General features: G+C 50.9%; 1 protein-coding gene across 2 annotated transcripts in view; it reads right to left on the minus strand.

The window, feature by feature from the left end:
• Positions 1-3,940: 3,940 nt before the first annotated feature.
• The window catches only part of Slc24a4 (solute carrier family 24 member 4), a 121,090-nt gene continuing 105,567 nt past the window's right edge, over positions 3,941-19,463 (minus strand). For both annotated transcript variants that reach the window (XM_026394263.2, XM_026394262.2), the window contains exons 13-17: positions 15,109-15,275; positions 10,567-10,681; positions 7,783-7,895; positions 5,171-5,236; positions 3,941-4,093 (exon numbers count right to left, since the gene is read on the minus strand). In XM_026394263.2, coding sequence (XP_026250048.1) covers positions 3,941-4,093; positions 5,171-5,236; positions 7,783-7,895; positions 10,567-10,681; positions 15,109-15,275 — 614 coding nt within the window. The remainder of the gene's footprint in view (positions 4,094-5,170; positions 5,237-7,782; positions 7,896-10,566; positions 10,682-15,108; positions 15,276-19,463) is intronic.

The raw sequence follows: 19,463 nt of genomic DNA on the forward strand, positions 1-19,463 counted from the left end.
AGGCCGCCGACCCCGGTTCTCAGCCTTGTAGATCTGGATGGTGAAAGACCCCCCTCTGGTTCCCACACAACTGACACCGTGGGGCATAGTTACCCAGAGAACAGGAAGCCCCTGCCCCACGGCTGGTAGGCCTCACGCTCCAGGGGCTCGTGTGAGGAGCCGCGGAGACCAGAAACCCCAGGAGGGAGCGCTCTCGCCTGGCGAGGGCTCGGATGCTCTTTGGGCGAGTCCATATGGAGAGGGCAGTGGGTCCAAGGAGTGTGGGGATGAGGACCTCCTGCCACCCAAGAGCTAACCAGAGAGCATTTCCAGGAATTTCTAGAAGTTTCTAAGGACACAACGTGGCAACAGGGCTGCTCCAGACAGGAACCACAGGCATCTCGGATGCATCTGCTCCCTGCTAGTGCTGGGCTTCTCTCCCACTTTCCCCAGAAGCAATGAGCTGACCCTCTCCTGTCCTTCTGGCCTTCTCCACCCACATCTTGAGGAGAGGGAGGGGCCTTGGGGTTCCAGGAGGAGGAAGGCCAAGAGGAAAGACAGGTGTGGGGCCAAGATGCCACCTGCGCCTTCCCGAGTTCCTGCCTGCTGGGGAGTCCAGGGTTCCCTGAAGGGTGGGCTGCTGCAGTGATGGAGCTTGCAAATCCTTGTGTCCAGGGAAGAGAAGGTCGGAAAAACCTAGACCCCAGGCAGCCCAGGCTGGGGCTTTTGGTCCCTGTCTTCAGGACTGTGCTTGGGTGGTGTGCAAACGCTGGCGGGGGCTCGGGGAAGGTGAGTGTCTATTGGCTGCTCGGGTCTGTAAAGGCAGGGGGGGACAGGCAAAAGCCAGGAAGAGGCCTCACAGGTGGGGAGGGGAATGAGCAGGTGCAGACACACACTTGTAGCCAGGTGTGTGCACAGGTGCTGGCAGGTGACAGGGAGAAGCAGAGGCCAACAGACTCCAGACCGTGTTATAGGAAGGATGGGGTGAGCAACGGGGCTACACTGACTGTCCACAGTGCCCTTAACCTTCCATCTCTCACAGCTGCTGACCCAGAACCTTCCTTCAGGGTCAGGTCCCCAAGACACTTCACACTGTCCACCCTAATCCTTGGGCCAGTAAGGACAAATTCCAGACCAGAAGCAGGAATCACCTGCCCTTGTTCTATAGACACTTTCTACCTGAGTACATGGTTCCTTTTGCTTTTCTGCCCCCCAGAGAAGAGCTTAATGTATTTTTTGTCTATTCTGTAGCAGAAATAATTACCCCATGCTAATTAGCTTTGGAGATAAAAATAAAGGGAGTGATCCGGCATGGGCTGAAAGCGTAAGTTAAAAAATGAAGGCCTAAATCATCAAGCAACTGTTAAACTTGTGATGGAAATATATATAGTTAAAAACAGAGTATTTTTCACCTACACTGTTTCATAGAGTATTTTAGGTTTGATAAATGCATAGAGCCTTGTAAGGACATTACGTTGGCACATTAAAGTCCAAAGAACATTAGCTAAGAGGAGCATACTACATATTAAAAACGTGATTTCATAGTCTCTAACTGCAGCTGGAGTCGACTTTATAACCTCAAATGGATTCTGCAGAGAAGAGGGCAATTAGGATATATTCTCTGAAAGTTACACAGGGACTCAGTGAATTGAAAACCAACAGGGACATCTTCAGGGACCATGTACCCTGGTCCTTGTCATATCTAAAAATGATTTTTAGTCTTTTTCAGAAAAAGAAAAAAAGACTTCAGATAAGAACAGATCTTAGGAGATGATCTGGGGAATCCAGGAGTCAGTTAAATATTTGATGAGGTCTTGACTTAAACGCAAAGAACCATCCACAAGTGCAAACTCACGCCCATGCCTGCTGCCCCAGGCTGGCCAACCCACGTGCACTGGCTCAGCTGGGGAGGGGCGGTGGCGTCGCGCTTGGACAAGCATGCTACCGTTGGCCACTAAACTAGATCACTTGACCTGCCCAAGACTAAATGAATATGTGGGAAAAACTATCCCCGAGTGCGTGTGTGTGTGTGTGCGTGCGTGTGTGTGTGTGTGCGCGTGCGTGCGTGTGTGTGCGTGCGTGCGTGCGTGTGTGTGTGTGTGTGTTTTGAACTAAGCTATTCAGACCCAGACTGGTCCCCAGTGGCTCTGAAACCTCTTGCAGCTAAGTTTCTACTGCTGCATGGGCTCCCTCCCATCCGGCTTAGCCAATTTCTTAGGAAAATCCTTTTTTTTCTCGATTTGAAGGCCCCTGAGCCCAGGCTCTGGGTAGAGAAACAGAAAGAGAAGCATTGATATGGTGTCCCTCTAATACTGATGTGAGTCCTGGATGGGAACTGGTGCCGGGAGCCAAGTCCCACCACAGGGTCATGCTTAAGGGAACTTGGGGACGCAGGCTCGAACACTTCCTCCTTTTGGAATTCCGGAGGCCTTACAGAGCATAGTCACAAATTCCAACATGGGTCATGAGCTTGGTGTCTCAGGAGGGGGTTAGCTACTGGAGTTAAACTCACTGCCGAGTTTAAAGCAATTTCGGGTGAATCACTAAAAACCTTGCCTCTGACATCGACAGGGGTGGCTCCCACCTCTTCTCCTGTGCAAAATATCTCAATATTAAAAGTGCATCAGATCCGGTAGACTTTTGCGATAGAAACGTTAAAAAAATAAAAAAACACTCTCTATAGAAAATTAATTTGTGCTTGCTTTTGAGAACCCAGGAAAGGTTTGTGTTCATAAATCTTTTCAATATACATTTTAGAGCTACGAAGCAGTTGAACATAGTTCCATGCTTCTCTATTTTTTTAATCAGTCTCCTATCCCCGGCCTTTCCTATGTAGTAAACTACGAGTTTCAAGAAAATTAGCTCTAAAAATTCCAAGATATGGTTTTCAGACTTGCCTCCAGCTAACCCGAGAGCAATGCATGGTTTTGAAGGAAATCTCTCTTCTTGTCACTAAAACCATCAGTTCTGAAATTGGCTGGGCATATAAACAACTGCGTCTTTCCACAAGGGGGTTATGAAGCTAAAACATTAAAGAAATGGACAAACCTGGACAGACAGTGCATTGCCTCACACAGAAGGTCTGGAATGTCGAGCAGTGGACTGCAGTCCTCACTGTGTCTCTGAGTTAGCACCTGTTTCCACGTTGGTCCTTCACCTTTTTCTATATTCCAAACCAAACATCTTCACGTCAATGTAAGACGAGACACAGAGGTTTCGTTTTTGTACAGGGGTGACCTTTTTGGGTCCCCATCATGATCTTTTAGTGTGGAATGATATTTTTCAAGTATGATGATCTGTCGGATGTTTTATTTTTTAATATTTCACTGCTCATTCTCTGCATCAATAAAAAGGATAAGAATATTTGCGTTTGTCTCTTCTGCGGTGAAAGAAATGTTTCCATTCTTCTAATTTTTCCAGAAAAAAGGAGTGGAATGTCTGCTGTCATGGTCTCCAAGCCCAGCAGGGTGACGCCTTGCCTCTTCCACACCGTGAGTGCTTCCGGCAGAAGTCAGAGGCTCCTGGGGACACATGTTGCCTGAGGACCTCACTCCTCTGGCCCCGAGCTGACGACACTACAGAGTGGCACTTTTGTTTTGCACTTGCCCAGAGAGACCTCGTGGGCACCGACCGCCTCGTTTCGGAGCCTGCCCACGGAGGAGAAAGACAAGCTGCATGCAGAAGTGTGCAAGAGATGGGACACTCCATGTCCCCGCAGCTGGCAGGGACCTGTGGAGCTGCTCAACTCGAGTACCGCCAGGACCCTGCCTTGGGGGGCTGACTCCAAGGAGCAGGCCAGCAGCCTGGGCTGGGACCAGGCAAAGACCACGATGGCCCTTCCTTCCAGCTCATGAAAGGACAGATGGTGGTGGCTGAGGCAGGAGGGACCTGTGGCAGGGGAGGGAGAGAGAAGGACGCCAGTGTGGTGGGCGGCCAGGAGGCTCGGGGTGGTGGCTCAGCTCTAATCGTCTTCTCGGCACATGGGCAGGTTGACGAAGGTGAAGACGTTAAACTCTATCATTATGGAGAAGCACAGGAAGATGGCATAGAGAACCAGCACGTAGACGCCCAGCTTCCGGTCCAGCCGCCATTTGTTGAGGTGGATGCCGAGGACCTGGGGGGACAGAGTGTAAGAGTTGGGCTTGGGGACGAGGGACACAGAAGGCGTAACGTGTAATTCACAAACCCTGGAGCTGCAGAACAGAGACAAGGGCAAATGGTCCCCGATGGGCTTCTCCTTGGTTTCACCAGAAACAGCCCTGAGTCTACATGCCAGGAGCAGTCTATGGCCCAGTCCTGCTCACTCCAGGATACCCAGCAGCCACCCTCGGGGCACTCCCCTCCCCAGGCAGGGCCACCTCCTCAGGTGCACAAGTCTCCCAGCCCAGGCCTTGTCGAGAGACAAGCAGGTCTTTATCTTGGCCTCAGAACGTGGCCTGTCTTTCTTCCTTGGCATATTTCCCAAGGCTCCCAAGGCTCCCATTCTTGGCAAACCGCAGCTTGGGGCATCCCTTTCTGTGAGTGTGTGTCCCGCCACTGCATTTTCGGGGGTGGGGCACGCTTCCCTCCACTGTCTTCCCTGATGTCTGAATCAAGGCTTCCAAGGGCTGGACCGGTTACCTCTGCAGAGCACACGGCTCTGTAAATCAGACCAACCTGGTTGGAATCTTAGATTTGCTGTTTCCTCAGTCTGTGACCTGGGGCAAATTACTTACCCCCCGAGCCTCGATTTCTTCTGCAAAATGGGAATGATACCTGCTCTCCCCTCATCAGGGAGTAGTAAGGATCAGAGAAGTAAAGTGCTCAGCTCAGGCCTAGGCACATGGAGTAGGGAAGCCTTGACTGCCAAGTGTCATCCTGAGGCCTGCCGTACCCCCTCTTGTCAGCTCAGATGGGAAGAATTTCTGTCCCCTGGCACTAGAGAGGGCACTGGACGAGGCAGCAAGAAGAAAGGAAATGTAATTCACTTCCCCTGTGACATCTCATCTGCTCAGGAAAGTGCTTAGTAGTGTTGGTGGATGCTCTTGGGGAAACCTGGGTTTGGAGTATGTGTGGGTGTACACCTTTGCTCCATTTGTCTTATGCCAGGGGCAGGGGACAGGGAGGTGTTTGGAGTCTTGCAAGTGACGAGGCAGAAGCTGGTGAAATGAGGCCTGCGTGAGGCTTCTCCTTTGGAACCGTAGACACTCACGGTGAGCGCGACGGAGCCCAGCAGCAGCACCACAGAATAGACCAGACCCCGGCTGTTGATCTTGACCTGGAAAAGCAAACACAGGGGCTCTGAGCCTCTTGCCTGCGTGGCCAATCCACTGTGAATGCCCAGCGTGCTCAGGTTTATTCACTCCCTGCTCAGGAGAACACAGGGTCCTCGGGTAAGCACATGGCCAGGGGGTCTGGACAATGTGGGTTCAACCTGGACTCTGTTCTCTGAGGAAGGGGCCCGGGAGGGGGACGGGCTGAGATAAGAGGTGGAAGCACTGAAGAGCCCTCGGCAAACATGGGATCCCTTATTGAGACCCCCCACCCCAGTCTGTTCTGGAAGCTGTCAAAGAAAGTGTGTGCCCCATTCATGATAAAAACACTTAAGACACGAGGAATGGAAGGAACCCACCTCAACATCATAAAGTCCACACGTGAAAAACCCAAAACCAACCTCGTAGTAAAGGGGAAGAGCTGAAAGCATTTCCTTTAAAACCTGGGACAAGACAAGGTCTTGTCCACTCCCACCCTCCTGGGTAACACAGTGCTGGAGAGTCTAGCCAGAACAATTAGGCAAGAGAGGGAAATAAAATAGGAAAGGAGGAAGTCAAATAATCACTGTTTGCAGTTGATGGGATCCTATACCTAGAAGATCAAAAAGAACTCTACTAAAAGACTGCTTGAGCTAATAAGCAATTTGGCAAAGTAGTGGGTCAATAACCAACAAACAAAAATCAGTAGCTTTCCTTTATATCAACAATGAAGCTTCCAAGAAAGAAATCAGGAAATCAATTCCATTCACAATAGCCTCAAAAAAAAAAAAAAATCTAACCATGGAGGTGAAAAACCTCAACAATGAAAACTATAGAATACTGAAGAAGGGAATTGGGGGAGACCTCATAAGACAGAGAGGCCTCCCATGTTCCTGGATGGGCAGGATTAATGTGGTTAAACATTATTACCACCAAACGCAATACACAGATTCAGTGCATTCCCCATCAAAATACCAATGGCAGTCTTCACAAAATTAGAAAAAAATAATCCTAAAATTCATTTGAAAGCATAAAAGACCCAGAGTAGCCAAAGCAATTCTAAGCCCAAAAAGCAACCCTGGAGGCATCACAAATCTGACTTCAAATTATTCTACAGAGCCATAGCAACAAAAGCTGCATGGCCCTGGCCCAGAAACAGACACACAGCCAACGGTACAGAAGAGAATACACAGGGAAAACCCACACATCTACAGTGGTCTGATCCTTGACAACAGTGCCAAAAACACACACCGGAGAAAAGACAGCCTTTTAAACAAATGAGGCTGGGAAAACTGGTTACCTATATGTAGAAGAATGAAACTAGACCCTGTCTCTGACCCTGCACAAAAGTCAACTCAAAATGGATCAAAGACCTAGGAATTCGATCGGCAGCTACACAACTCCTAGAAGAAAAGTAGGGTCAACGCTCCAGCACATGGGCACGGGCAACGACTTTCTCAATAGGATCCCTGAAGCTCAGGAAATAAGTTGATTAATGGGACAGCATCAGATTAAAGAGCTTCTGAGCAGGAAAGGAAACAGGAATGTGAAGGGAGAATCTACAGAAGGGAAGAAAGTCTTTGCTAGCTACTCTTCTGACAGAGGATTAATATCTAGAATATGGAAAGAACTCAAAACGATTTACACCAAAAAGTCAAACCACTCAATTACTAAATGGGCAAATGAATTAAACAGACACTTCTCAAAAGAAGAAATACAAATGGCCAACAAATATATGAAAAAATGTCCAACATAGGAAATGCGAATCAAAAACTACTCTGAGATTCATCTCACACCAGTCAGGTGGCAGTCAGCAAGAACACAAACATTAATAAATGCTGGGGAGGATATGGAGAAAATGGAACACTTTTATGCTGTTGTTGGGACATAAAATCCTATTAGTACAACCACTATGGAAATCAGTATGGAGTTTCCTCAAAAGACTAGGCATGGAAGCACCGTAGGACCCAGCTGTACCACGCCTCGGTATTTACCCTAAAGAATTAGAATCATCTTACTACAGTGATACACGCATATCCACGTTCACAGCAGCAGAACTCATAACAGCCAACTATGGAACCAGCCTAGGGGTCCATCCACAGGTGAATGGATAAAGAAAAAGCCATAAAGAAAAAGAAATATGCCATTTGTAGGAAAATCGATGGAACTGGAGTTCATTATGTTAAATAAAATAAGTCAAACTCAGAAGGTTAAGGATGGAATGTGTTCTCTCCTAAGCTGGAGAGGAAAAAGGAAAAGAAAGGTGGGGGTGGTGGGGACCTCCCGCAAACCAGGGAGACATCAGTAGAGGAAAGGAACCAGGGGGTGGGAAGAAGGGAGGGAGGGGAGAGGGCTGGGGAGGGATATGAGCCAGATCATGTTGCTACTTTGCATGCAAGTGTGAATATGGAACAACAAATCCCATTCCTACAGACAATGACAGCGCACCCATAGAACAGACGTGAAGAACAAAGAAGGAGGGTGCCAAGGTGCCAAGGACAGAGACAGGCATATCTCCTAAACCCTGGGCTAAGTGCACCCACCTGTTTCCCTGGGCACTGGGGGGACTTACCGTGGATCCATAACTAATGACCATGGTCTGCAGGCCCCAGGGGATGCCGAGCCCCACCAGGATGTCGAACACATTGCTTCCTATGGTGTTGGACACCGCCATGTCGCCAAGGCCTGGGGACCACCAACACATTTCCGTCATCAAGAGCAGGTCTCTGGAAACCCGTGTTCTTTCTCACAACTGTCCCCTCAGGGCTATTCCTTAGAAAGGGATCCCCTCCTCATGGACCCTACTTTCCTAAGACCTTTCTTGTGAGGTTTAAGATCTTCTCCCTTCAAAAAATTTAAAAGACCCTGTTACGGGTTGAATCGTGGCCCTCAGACTCACTTGTTGATGTCCTAACCCCCAGGTCTCCAGGGTGGGACCTTACTGGAGGCAGGGCCTCTGACAAGGTAAGAGGTTAAGATGAGGTCATCAGGGTGAGCCCTAATCCAACGTGACTGGGAGGATCTTGGACACAGCACACAGGGAGAAAGGCACTGAGGAGGAACCCTGCCCACACCTTGACCTTGAACTCTGACCTTCAGCTGACATTCTCTGAGGACCCGCCATGAGCTCTGCCTCACTTAGTGCTCCAGTTGTGCTGGGGAATTGGGGACAAGATCATCCTCATGGGGCTGATGATGAAGGGCACAGTGTGTGAGTGGCCCGTTGTCAGGACGCCTGGTCTGGCACCCTTTATGACAAGCCATCAGGGTCCTGCTTGTGGCCCAGGCAAAGGTACCCTGGCCTTGGCCAGGATCACAGGGCAACAGGTCTCATGCCTTGGTCATTCCTAAAGGGTAAACTTTCTCCAAACAGAACAGAAGCATCTCAGAGGCTGGGGGCCATGCCCACTGTCCAGTCTCATGCCAGCTACACCAGCTGAGGAGCTCAATCTCTTGAGGGGGATTAAAGTGCAGAGAGCAAATTCATAAATAAGACTCGTGCTGGCTGAAGTCTGTTCTAACTTCCCTTTCAGCCCTAATTTGACACACACCAAGGTCTGCAGAATGAGCACGCCTGGCACACGGTACCTAGGCCATGACACTGCTTGGTGGCTGGGCAGCCCGGCAGCTCTGACCAACATCTGGACGAGGGCCCACCCCCTCCCGTCCTGGCTGCTGTCATCTGCTGTCTCCCGCACACGAGGCCCCCCAAGGTCTGCAGGGCTGGGCGGACGCTCCTGCTCCTTCCTGCCAGGCACTGTTCCGAGTGACCTCAGAGTCTTGGCAGCTTGGTCCTGTGAGGGGCCGTGGCTCTGGGAACCTGGCCTCCCAGGATCCTAGTCTGGCAAAACTCAGGAACACGCAGGACTGTTCTGGACCAGCTGCTGGTGCCTGGTGAAGACACGGGGCTCCCCAGACAGGGAGGGAGGGAGGAGAAAAGGTGCGGGAGTTTGGAGAGGAGACAGGTGCTCCTCGGGGTTGCTGGAGTCCCCACACTACGCAGCACCTGTGGCATCTGGTGTGACTCCTCGGGGACTCTTAGGGCCGTGACTCAACCTTAATGAGCACGCAAATCACCCGGGGGAGGAAGGAGGTTCTGTTAACACGCAGATCCAGTTTGGTGGGACTGGGGCAGGGCCCAGAGGCCCCATTTCTCCCCGGCTTCCAGGGCGATGTCAGTGGGCCACACTTGAGCTGGGAGCCCTTTAAAACAAGCTGCTGGTCTTCTCCTGCGTGGCGCAGCAGCCTCCTAATACGGTCTCTACGCCCTTCGCTATTGAGAAGCTGCCTGATCTTACCATGCCCGTGGGGTTCTGTCCATCACAGCGATTCTGCCACCCTATGACCATGATGCACCCCCAGTCCAGGTCGCAGGCTCCCCCCTTTTCTGTACGCCTACAGTTCATCATAGCCACTCTGTGATGGCGTCCTTCCTCAGACCACCACAGGTGGGCCAAGGAGACCATCTGTCCCTTGTTCCAAAAGGAGACCTGCAGTGACTTCACTGGGACCCCTACTCAAACCCTGAGGTTTCTCACATCATGACACCGCCCCCCCAGGGCCAGTCACTTAAACTGTGGTCTCTTGCCCTCTTGACCTCCCACTGTGTCCACCGGATCAACCAGGAAGTCCACTCTGAGAGGCCCCCTCACTGGCAGAAAAGCGGGACTTTGGACAGCTCTTAGTTCTACCCTCGGAGCCCGCACAGCAGCCCTCCTCCTGCGCCATGTGGCCGCTCAGCAGGCTCACAAGGAGACCACTACGGCAAAACACTGTTTTCTGAAGCCAGAGGAAGGGGGACGAGCTGGATGAAGAGGGTGCTCATTTTCCCTTCCTGGCCCTGGGACACGGCTCCTGTCAGCTTGCTGGCTGTGTGGAGTCTCACTTTGGAGGTTGGAGGTCACAAGATAGATTCTTTTTTTTTGTGGGAGAGTACTGGGGATTGAACTCAGGGGCACTCAGCCACTGAGCCACATCCCCAGCCCTATTTTGTATTTAATTTAGAGACAGGGTCTCACTGAGTTGCTTAGTGCCTCACTTTTGCTGAGGCTGGCTTTGAACTCACAATCCTCCTGCCTCAGCCTCCCAAGCTTCGGTGATTACAGGCGTGTGCCACTGGGCCCAGCTTAGATTCATTTTTTGACAACCACTAGGGTGAATGCTTCCAGACACCTCCAGGAGCTCACCATGGGACTGCTCTCCCCACGGATGGCATCTAAGATGTGACGCTTCCGGATGTGACCATCTCCCTTGTACCAGGACTGGACAGCTGCCACCCTCAGAGCCACACCTGGCCAACTACACTCGGGCAGGCAAGGCACTGCTGGTGGCTGTGGGGGCCAGACTCAACCCCTACCTTGTCTGGCCACGATCAAGCTGGCCATGCAGTCGGGGACACTGGTGCCTGCGGCCAGGAAGGTGATGCCCATGATGACGTCGGGGATGCCCAGGGTGTATCCGATGATGGTCACCTGCAGGAGAGGTGGGGAGTGAGCCCACCCGACACCTCCAAAACTGTCCCCACCCTGTGAGCTTTTAACTTGAACATGACGTTGCTGTCACAGAGGGGAAAATCTGGAATATGGTTCAGTTTTGAAAGTATCTCTGGAGTGTGCTTTTTTTCCCTGATTGAACAAGTACTATGTCTCAAAACATTTACAAAATAAAATACAATGACCTACCATTTCTAAGACCCACAGACAGCCACTGCTCAGCTCTTAGGTCAGCCGTGGGCCTCAAACTCGAGCATTCAGGAAACCCCTGCAGGGCTGGTGCCCGTGCAGACTGGTGCCCATGCAGACTGCCAGGCCCCAGCAGAGCTCCGGGGGAAGCCGAGGACTTGCCTTCCTAACAAGGCCCCGGGGTTGGTATGGCTGCTGGTCTGGGCACAATATTTCAGAAGGTTCCAGACCTTGTTTTTGGTATATGTATATGTCAGGAAAAATGACATCCAAGTCCACCACCAACATCTCTTTTGTAACTGTTTCACATAATGACCCTGGGACACCTTTCCGTTGGAACCGTCATCTACCACACATTTTAGCTGACACTTACATTTCACTGTATGGCTGTAAAACGTTAGCCGATTCCTCCCTGCTGGATATTTAGCTGTTTTCTTTTTGGCTCTTATAACCTCACGGCCTATGACAGTATTTATTAAGCACTTACTGTGTACCAGGTTCAGTACGAGGTGTTTTCTACAATCTCATGTAGTCTGTCATTTACCACTCACTGATGAGGGAGGCATGATTGTTATGCCAACTGAGGGTCAGAGAGGTTAAGCCACAGTGCCATGGACACACAGCTGGTTATCAATGGAGCAGGGATTCTAAGCCGAGTTTCTGCTCCTACAGCTGGTGCTCCAGCCTTTCCATCATGCTGTCCTGTGCGTACATCTTTGGCTTTTTGCCACCTTAGGGTAACTTCCAGGAGGTAAAACTTCTGGATCAAAGGATCCACAGGCTCTTAAAGCTCTTGGTGCACAGTCACACACTCTACTAATGAATGTGAGACCTGGAGGGATGGTGGGGTCGGAGCAGCTGTCAGATGGACAGCCCTGGAAGCATCTGGACCACCCCAGCTCACCAAGCCCTCAGCTCTGTTCTGCCTCTCCATCTAGAGATCCAGACAGTGGCACCCGAGAGCCCTTCACATCTCAGCTACTAGTTCCAATCCTGCGAGCGGCTGTGTGACCCTGGGTGAGCCAACATGCTCCTCTGAGCCTCAGCCCCCTCATCTGTCAAATGGGCTTGTTAAGGACAAAATGAGAAAATGCAGGGTGACAGCACCTGGCTCATGGCAGATGTCCACGGTGGCATCTCCCCTTCTGCTTCAATCATTTGTTTGCTATCTTTGGGGGCAAAGAGACTGCGGATTGGGCTTCCTGGGGCTCAGAGAGCCCTAGACAGGGCAAGCTTTCTAAGTGCAAAGCTCGGCCCTGGCCGGCAGCCAGCATCTGGTCTTAAAAGATGTCCCTGTTAGGGGAAAGTTTTGCTGAGGGGTCTAAGGGCAGCAGACCCACTAGGAGGGTCCGCTCAGTGCTACTTGAAGTCCCTCCCTGCTCTAGAGTGAGCGTCATTTTCTCAGATCATCCTGTGCTGATGAGATTGTTCTCAGCCGTGCACAGAGGGAGAGAGTGGGGGGCAAAAAGGAAGAAGGAGCCGTCAGTGATTAATCCACGCAGGCTGAGAGGGGCTCTGCACAGGCCAGACCAGGAGGGGCCAACAGGGTTATAATTGGTGACTCTGGACACCATCAGCACAGAAACTGGGTTACCCTGGGATTACTAGGGCTTCCCCCCCTTAACTACAGAGTGACGGGGGGCTAGAATGCAGGCAGCCTTTGCGGGGTGCCACAGCACCCAGCATATTTAGGATCAGGGATGCCTCGAGAGCCCTGCTTCAGCCTGGCTCCAACCCTGCGGCCTCTGAGCCTCCTGACGCTCAGGCTTCAGAAAGGGAAGGAAAGCCATGTCCAGAGCCCCAGGGCAGGTCCCAACTCTGTCCCTGACTACCTGTGTGACCTTGTTCCTCAGTGTCCCCAACTGTGCTGGGGAAAAGGGTGATCCACTTCTAAGGTGCCTCCCTGTGGACGCTCACACTCATTTTCCCTGAAGCTTTGGGGGCAAGAGAGGGAAAAGTCAGGTAGGGGACTTCACTCCTCCCTGGCACCCTAACCAGGGCACAGTGACAGCAAGGGCATTGCTCCCAGGCCAGCAAACCTTGCTGGCACTGTCAGACCCCCCCAACCAGGCCATCTGAAGTTCAAAACCACAGGTAAGAGGGCCCCAGCAAGGTGGCCCCTGACCCTGGGCCAAGCCACCATGTCTCTGGTTTAAAAAACAGCAGTGGGATTCCTAGGTGAAGGATGTGCGGGTCGGGGGTCCGGCCCTGCAGCTGACCAGAGCAGAGCGACCCAGGCCGTTGTTTTCTGTAACTAGAGAAGGAAGATTGCACACCTTCATTAATCTGATCTTCCCAATGCCACAAAACCCTGTTTACCTGGGATGTTGTTTGGGGAACACACGTAAGAAAACCCACTGGGTGCTGTGTTTAAACATAGATGGGCTGGTGGGTAGTTTTGCTTCAGAAAAATTAAGATGTTCAAATTCAAGGCACAGTGTTTGTGCTCTCTGCCACCTCGTCCTGGGGGTTTTTCAGAGTAGCTCTTTCCAGTTCTTCCCAACACAGGAAAGCCCCCTTCCCCCTGCCCTGCATGACAGCTCCCCAAAGCTACTCAGAATCCTATTGGACTCCTGCCTGGGCTCGCGCACTGCTTGGGGAGGGCAAGGAGGGTGTGATGGGGTTGGCTGGGAGCAGAACCAGGTTGCCTGTGTGCCTGAGGCGTTAGGCTCTATGAGGTGTTCCCCGAAGCTCGCAGGTGAGACGACACAAGAAGGCTGAGAGGTGAAATGCCTGGGCTCCGAGAGCCTTAACCTCATCGGTGCATTAATCCACTGATGGGGACTAACTGGGTGGTACCTAGGCGGTAGGGGGGATGGAGGAGGTGGGTCCCTGGGGTTTCTATTTTCTTGCTGGTGAGGGGCCATGTCCTGAGCGGCTTTCCTCCTCCCCCACACCCCTCCCCCACGATGCTCTGCCTCACCTTGGGCCCAGAGCAGTGGAGCTGGCCATCTATGGACTGAGACCTCTGAAACTGAGAGACCCAAATAATCTTTTCCTTCTCTAAAATTGTTCTTGTCAGGGTTCTTGGTCACAGCAGCTGCTAAAACAGGCTCCAACAGCCTTACAAGACAGCACGGGTCACTCGCTTCACAGAGGGGGCCACCTTGGCCCAGGCCAGTGGCTCCCAAGAGGTAGGACTGGTGTGACACCCGCCCCCCGCCCCCGACCTTTGTTCACACTGAGCTGTGTGGTTCCTCTGGAGTTGAGGGAGGTGGCCCTGTGACCACAGGGGAAGCCACCTGGCTGCTGCCTCTCAAGTCAGGCCTCGCTTGTCTCCACCCAGGTGTCTGGGGAGAATGCAGTGCCCCAAGGGTGCCACCAAAGCGTGAGTGGGCGACAGATGAGCTTCACCACTCATGGGAAGGCAGCCACATGGAAACCTTCTCCTTGCTCCTGGGCTTCCACTCGGGCTCAGGAGGAGGACAGGGGCCCTCTGGCTGGGGCACGCAGCACCAGGAGCACCGTGGGTTCTGGTGCAGCCTGGCCCAGCCAGCGAGGGGTTTGTACAGGGAGCCGTCAAGTGTGGCCCGAGGAGCTTTCGAGAAGCTGCAAAACCTCCATCCATGGGCACGGGAACTCCAGGCACAGAGTGGGAGGCAGCTCTTGGTGTGGGTGGAGGCCACGGACCAGGAGGCCAATACTGGGGTTCTAATCCCACCTCTAGCACTCACGGATGGTGTAACCTTGGGCGAGACCCTCACTCTCTCTATGCCTCAGTTTCCTCATCTGTAAAACGGGGACAATACAGTACTTGTCCCATGGGGTCGTCATGGGGGAGTTCACATGGGGCGCTTACAGCAGAGCTGGGCACAGGGGAAGGGACAGGAGGAGCACTGGGGGGTCCTGGGGAGAGTCACCTGTGTCCACCATCATCTCCCACGGCCCCGGCCCCTGTGCTTCACATTCCCCTGGGGAACCCAGAAGTGAGGGGGCCGTGATCAGCCACCCCCGCCAGAATCCTCCATCCATCCCGCCGTTCACCTGTGTGAAGTCCCTGTCCCTCCGCACGCCCGCCTCAGAGGTGAGCACAAGCTGCGGCCAAGCCCCTGGCACACAGCACAGCGCCTGCACCGTGTTTAAACCCTTGTCCTCTGAGCAATAAGCCGCTGGCCCCGAGGTGGCACAGCAGTGCCTGTGGTGGCCTGGAGCCCAGCCTTCCTCCTCTGCTGGACAGGGGCTGGCTGTCCAGTCCCCCCGCCGCTCCCACCACTCACCAGCCACACCATGAAGTAGGAGAAGACGGCGATCCACAGCGTGGCGGTGACGAAGGTGACCATGAACAGCTTCTCCCAGCGGGGCTTACTGCAGTTGGGGATGGTGACACACAGGAGGAAGATGAGGGGCCAGGTGAACACCCACTTGGCCTTGTCCCCTCGTGCTTCTGCAGGGGGTGGGGAAAGCAAGGAGGGAAGGGGGGAGAGAGACACATGGGGTTACACACCTGCGAGCCAAACCAAAGAACATCACCTCCCAGAATCCTAGGCTTCCATAATGTCACCCTGGAAGCAGCAGGACAAAGCAGTAAGCATGTGCAGACTGGCTAACTGCAGTCTTTTCAAATCCTTCATTTGTTAGGACTTGGGAGGTGAGACCCAGAGCAGGGAGGAACCTGGCCAGGGAGCTGGGATGTGGATGTGGTTGAGCTCCGGAATCCCACGGATGGACGGGCTGGAATTCAAATGACCTTGAGTGACCCCATCAGTGTCACTTCCTTCCCCGAGGATAACAGTCATGCAAATACAACAATGTGGCGATAATGAACACGGCGCTGGCCATTTTGTATACTATTCATTTCTTCATCTGTTAAGTAGGAACAAAATCTCTTGGTTGTTGCAAGAATGATGTGACACAGTCTGAGACCTCGGCACAGAGCCCAGCACACAGTCAGTACTCTGATCTCCGGCTTCTTCGACCAAGGTCACACAGTCAGCCTATGGCAGGTACAGACTAGCCTAAGGTGTGTGCCTTGGCTGGCGGTCCCCAACACTGGACCCTGCCAAGGAATTCCCACACCATTCAGCCAAGGAAAGGTGGCCTCAGGAAGTCACCGAGTGCAGCAGTGTCCTTAATGAGACACCCGGTATCGGAGTGCCGATGGCAGTGCAGGAAGGACCTTTGAAATTCTCTGTAAAAGCAGTGGGGACAATGGCAAAAATGGTGACAATCTTTTTTTTCAGAACTCCAGAAATCAGTCAAAGGCTTGTGGCAATCAGGATGTCTATTTAGGACATGAGCGAGATCCCAGTGAGCTGCGGGGGTTCTTACTTTCCCCATTTCCAGTCCCTCTCACCTGCCAACCAGCAGCCTGCAGTCCCACTTACGGCCACCAGAGGGGGCAGGTTGTGACTGACGTTTCCAAACCTGTGAAAGGGCCTCCAAGAGCCTGCATCTACCCTCATAGAAACCCCCACAGAGCACTTGGGAAGGCCCCCACCCCCACCTCCAGAATTACTGTTATGGACCTCTCTGGTGCTTCCTGGAAGTCCCCACTTTCAAGACTGTCTACATATCTGAACCTGGTGTGAAGAGCCTCTTCCTGGGGTTTTGGTGAAAACAGTCTGAAGCCATCATCAAATCATGGGCCCCAAGTGGCAGATCACGGTTAGGAAAACCAATAGGGAATGAGCTATTGACAGGGGCTTGGCAAAGCTGCCACGTGTTCCTGCAGGCCTCAAGGACCCAGCGCATGCGCAGCGCTGCCGGGTGGTTCCCAGGGTCAAGAGATTGGGGTCGCCCTAAGCTCTCACCTCTGCCTGACCCTGAGGTAACGGCAAAAAGCAAAGGCGAATGCAGAGTCCGAAACTTCCTGCCTAAAAGTTGAAGGCGACCCCAAACGACGCAGAGCCCCCTGACAAAGACAAGGGGTGGGGAGGGGGCTGCTGAGTTCAGTATCCAGGGAAGCGTCTGCCTGGTTATGAGCCTCTAGAGTGACCCAGCACAGACCGGGTGGCCTTGCCCAGCCAGGAATACAGATTTTACAGAATTAGTTCAGAAGAATCACTAAACAAACAAATGACCATGATAACAGTACAACAATAATGTCACACCCTGGAAAGCGGGAAGAATGTGATTTCTAGAGTTTCCACATTTTGTTATTTTAAATATTTGACAATATGTTGTTTCTATAACAATGACAAAAAACTTATGAGTCATGCAAAATAATATTGCCCAGACACAGGGAAAAGAAGAGCCAATATGACCTTCACCGAGGAAGTCCAGAGGTTGGGTTCATAAGACAAAAACTTAGTTGGCTAATCTAAAAATATATACATAGGGGTTTTTTATGTCTACAAAAACGAAAGAAAAGCAAGAGAATGATACTAGAAAGTACGAGAATCTCACTGGAAAATATGAATAAAGAGATCAAAATGACTTAAGAAACACAGCAATTCTGGAATCAGGAAGTACAATGACCAAGATGAAAGATCCACTAGAGGGGTTCCACAGTGGATTTGAGCAGGCAGAAATTAAAAAGTCAACAACCTTGAAGATGATCCAGCCTGAGGATCAGAAAGACAAAAAGAAGAAAAATGACCAGGCCTCAGCGGCCTGTGAACACCAAGCAGATAAACAGGCCTCCTGGGAGGCGGGGGAGGGGGAAAAGGAGAGGAAGAAGGAGAACTCGTGTTGGAGAACCCCCCATCCGATGGAGAGCATTGATATACACATTAGAACAGTCTCAATTCACGATAGCAAGACTGTGGAACCAGCCTAGATGCCCTTCAATAGATGAATGGATAAAAAAAATGTGGCATTTATACACTATGGAGTATTACTCTGCATTAAAAAATGACAAAATTATAGAATTTGGAGGGAAATGGATGGCATTAGAGCAGATTATGCTAAGTGAAGCTAGTCAATCTTTAAAAAACAAATACCAAATGACTCCTTTGATATAAGGGGTGTAAACAAGGACAGGGTAGGGACGAAGAGCTTGAGAAGAATATTTACAGTAAACAGGGATGAGAGGTGGGAGGGAAAGGGAGTGAGAAGGGAAATTGCATGGAAATGGAAGGCGATCCTCAGGGTTATACAAAATGACATATAAGAGGAAAGGAGGGGTAAGACAAGAGAATACAAATGGAAGACATGATTTACAGTAGAAGGGGTAGAGAGAGAAAAGGGGAGGGGAGGGGAGGGGAGGGGAGGGGGGATAGTAGACAATAGGACAGACAGCAGAATACATCAGACACTAGAAAGGCAATATGTCAATCAATGGAAGGGTAACTGATGTGATACAGCAATCTGTATACGGGGTAAAAGCGGGAGTTCATAATCCACTTGAATCAAACCGTGTAATATGATGTATTAAGAACTATGTAATGTTATGAACGACCAACAATAAAAAAAAAAAAAAAAAGAAACAGACAAAAAAAAAAAAAAAGAACAGTCTCCAGAACCTTCTCCAGGCCAGCCCAGGTGTCAGGCTTCGAGACAAGAGTCAAGGCATTGGGACTGACATCAGGGAGTGTGTTCCCTGGCCACAGTGGGAAGGAGTCGGTGATCAGCAACAGGGAAACTCGAAGATTCACAGATGTGTGGAAGCCAAATAGCACACTCCTGAATCACTGAGATGGAGGAGGAAATCACAGGGAAGATTAAAAAATCCTTTGGGTTGAACAAAAAGGCTCTGCTCTTATCCCTTCTATTCAATCTGGTCCTAAAGGTTTTAGCCAAGGAAATCGGGCAAGAAAAAGAAGTAAAGGTCCTTCAGATTGGAAAGGAAGAAATAATACTGTCCTTCTGCATAGATGACCGGACTTGTATATGGAAAACTGTCAGGAATGCACAATCACACACGGAATTAACAAGCTCAGCCACGTTGAAAGATATGAGATCAATATACAAAATCCAATTCACTTGTATACACTAACAACGAATAATCCAGATATGAAATTAAGGAGACCATTCCATGTATAGCATCATCAGAAAAAATTACTACCTATATTTGTGTAACAAAAGTACAAGATTTATAAGTTGAAAACTACCAAACATCATTGAAAGAAATTGAGAAGACCTAAATAAATGGGTGATGTCCTGTTTGTGGACTGGACAATGTAATCTTTTAAAAAATATTTTCATTAGTTATAGGTGGACACAATGCCCTTATTTATTTATTTATTTATTTATTTATTTATTTATTTAACGTGGTGCCGAGAATCGAACCCAGGGCCTCACACATGCTAGGCAAGTGCTCTACCACTGAGCCCCAGCCCCAGCCCACGGACAATTGTAATATTACTAAGAAAGCAATATTCCCCAAAGGGCTCTCAGGGTTGATGGGATCCCCGTTAGAATCCCAAGGGGGTTTTCTACAGAAATTCTCAAACTGAGCCGAAAATCCACATGGAAACGCAAAGGACCCAGACAAAACAAGCTTGAAAAAGGACAAAACTGGAGACTTTACACACTCTGAGCCTAACACTGACTACAGGGCTCTACGAATAAGAGGAGCTGCTGGCACGGGGGAGGGGGACTAGAATTTAAAGTTCAGAAATAAGCCCTTCGTTCAAGGTCAGCTGACGCAGGACAAGGGTGTCAAGACACTTGCATAAATGATGGCATCTGC

Source organism: Urocitellus parryii, chromosome 6 (assembly GCF_045843805.1).
Source record: "Urocitellus parryii isolate mUroPar1 chromosome 6, mUroPar1.hap1, whole genome shotgun sequence".
NCBI lineage: Eukaryota > Metazoa > Chordata > Mammalia > Rodentia > Sciuridae > Urocitellus > Urocitellus parryii.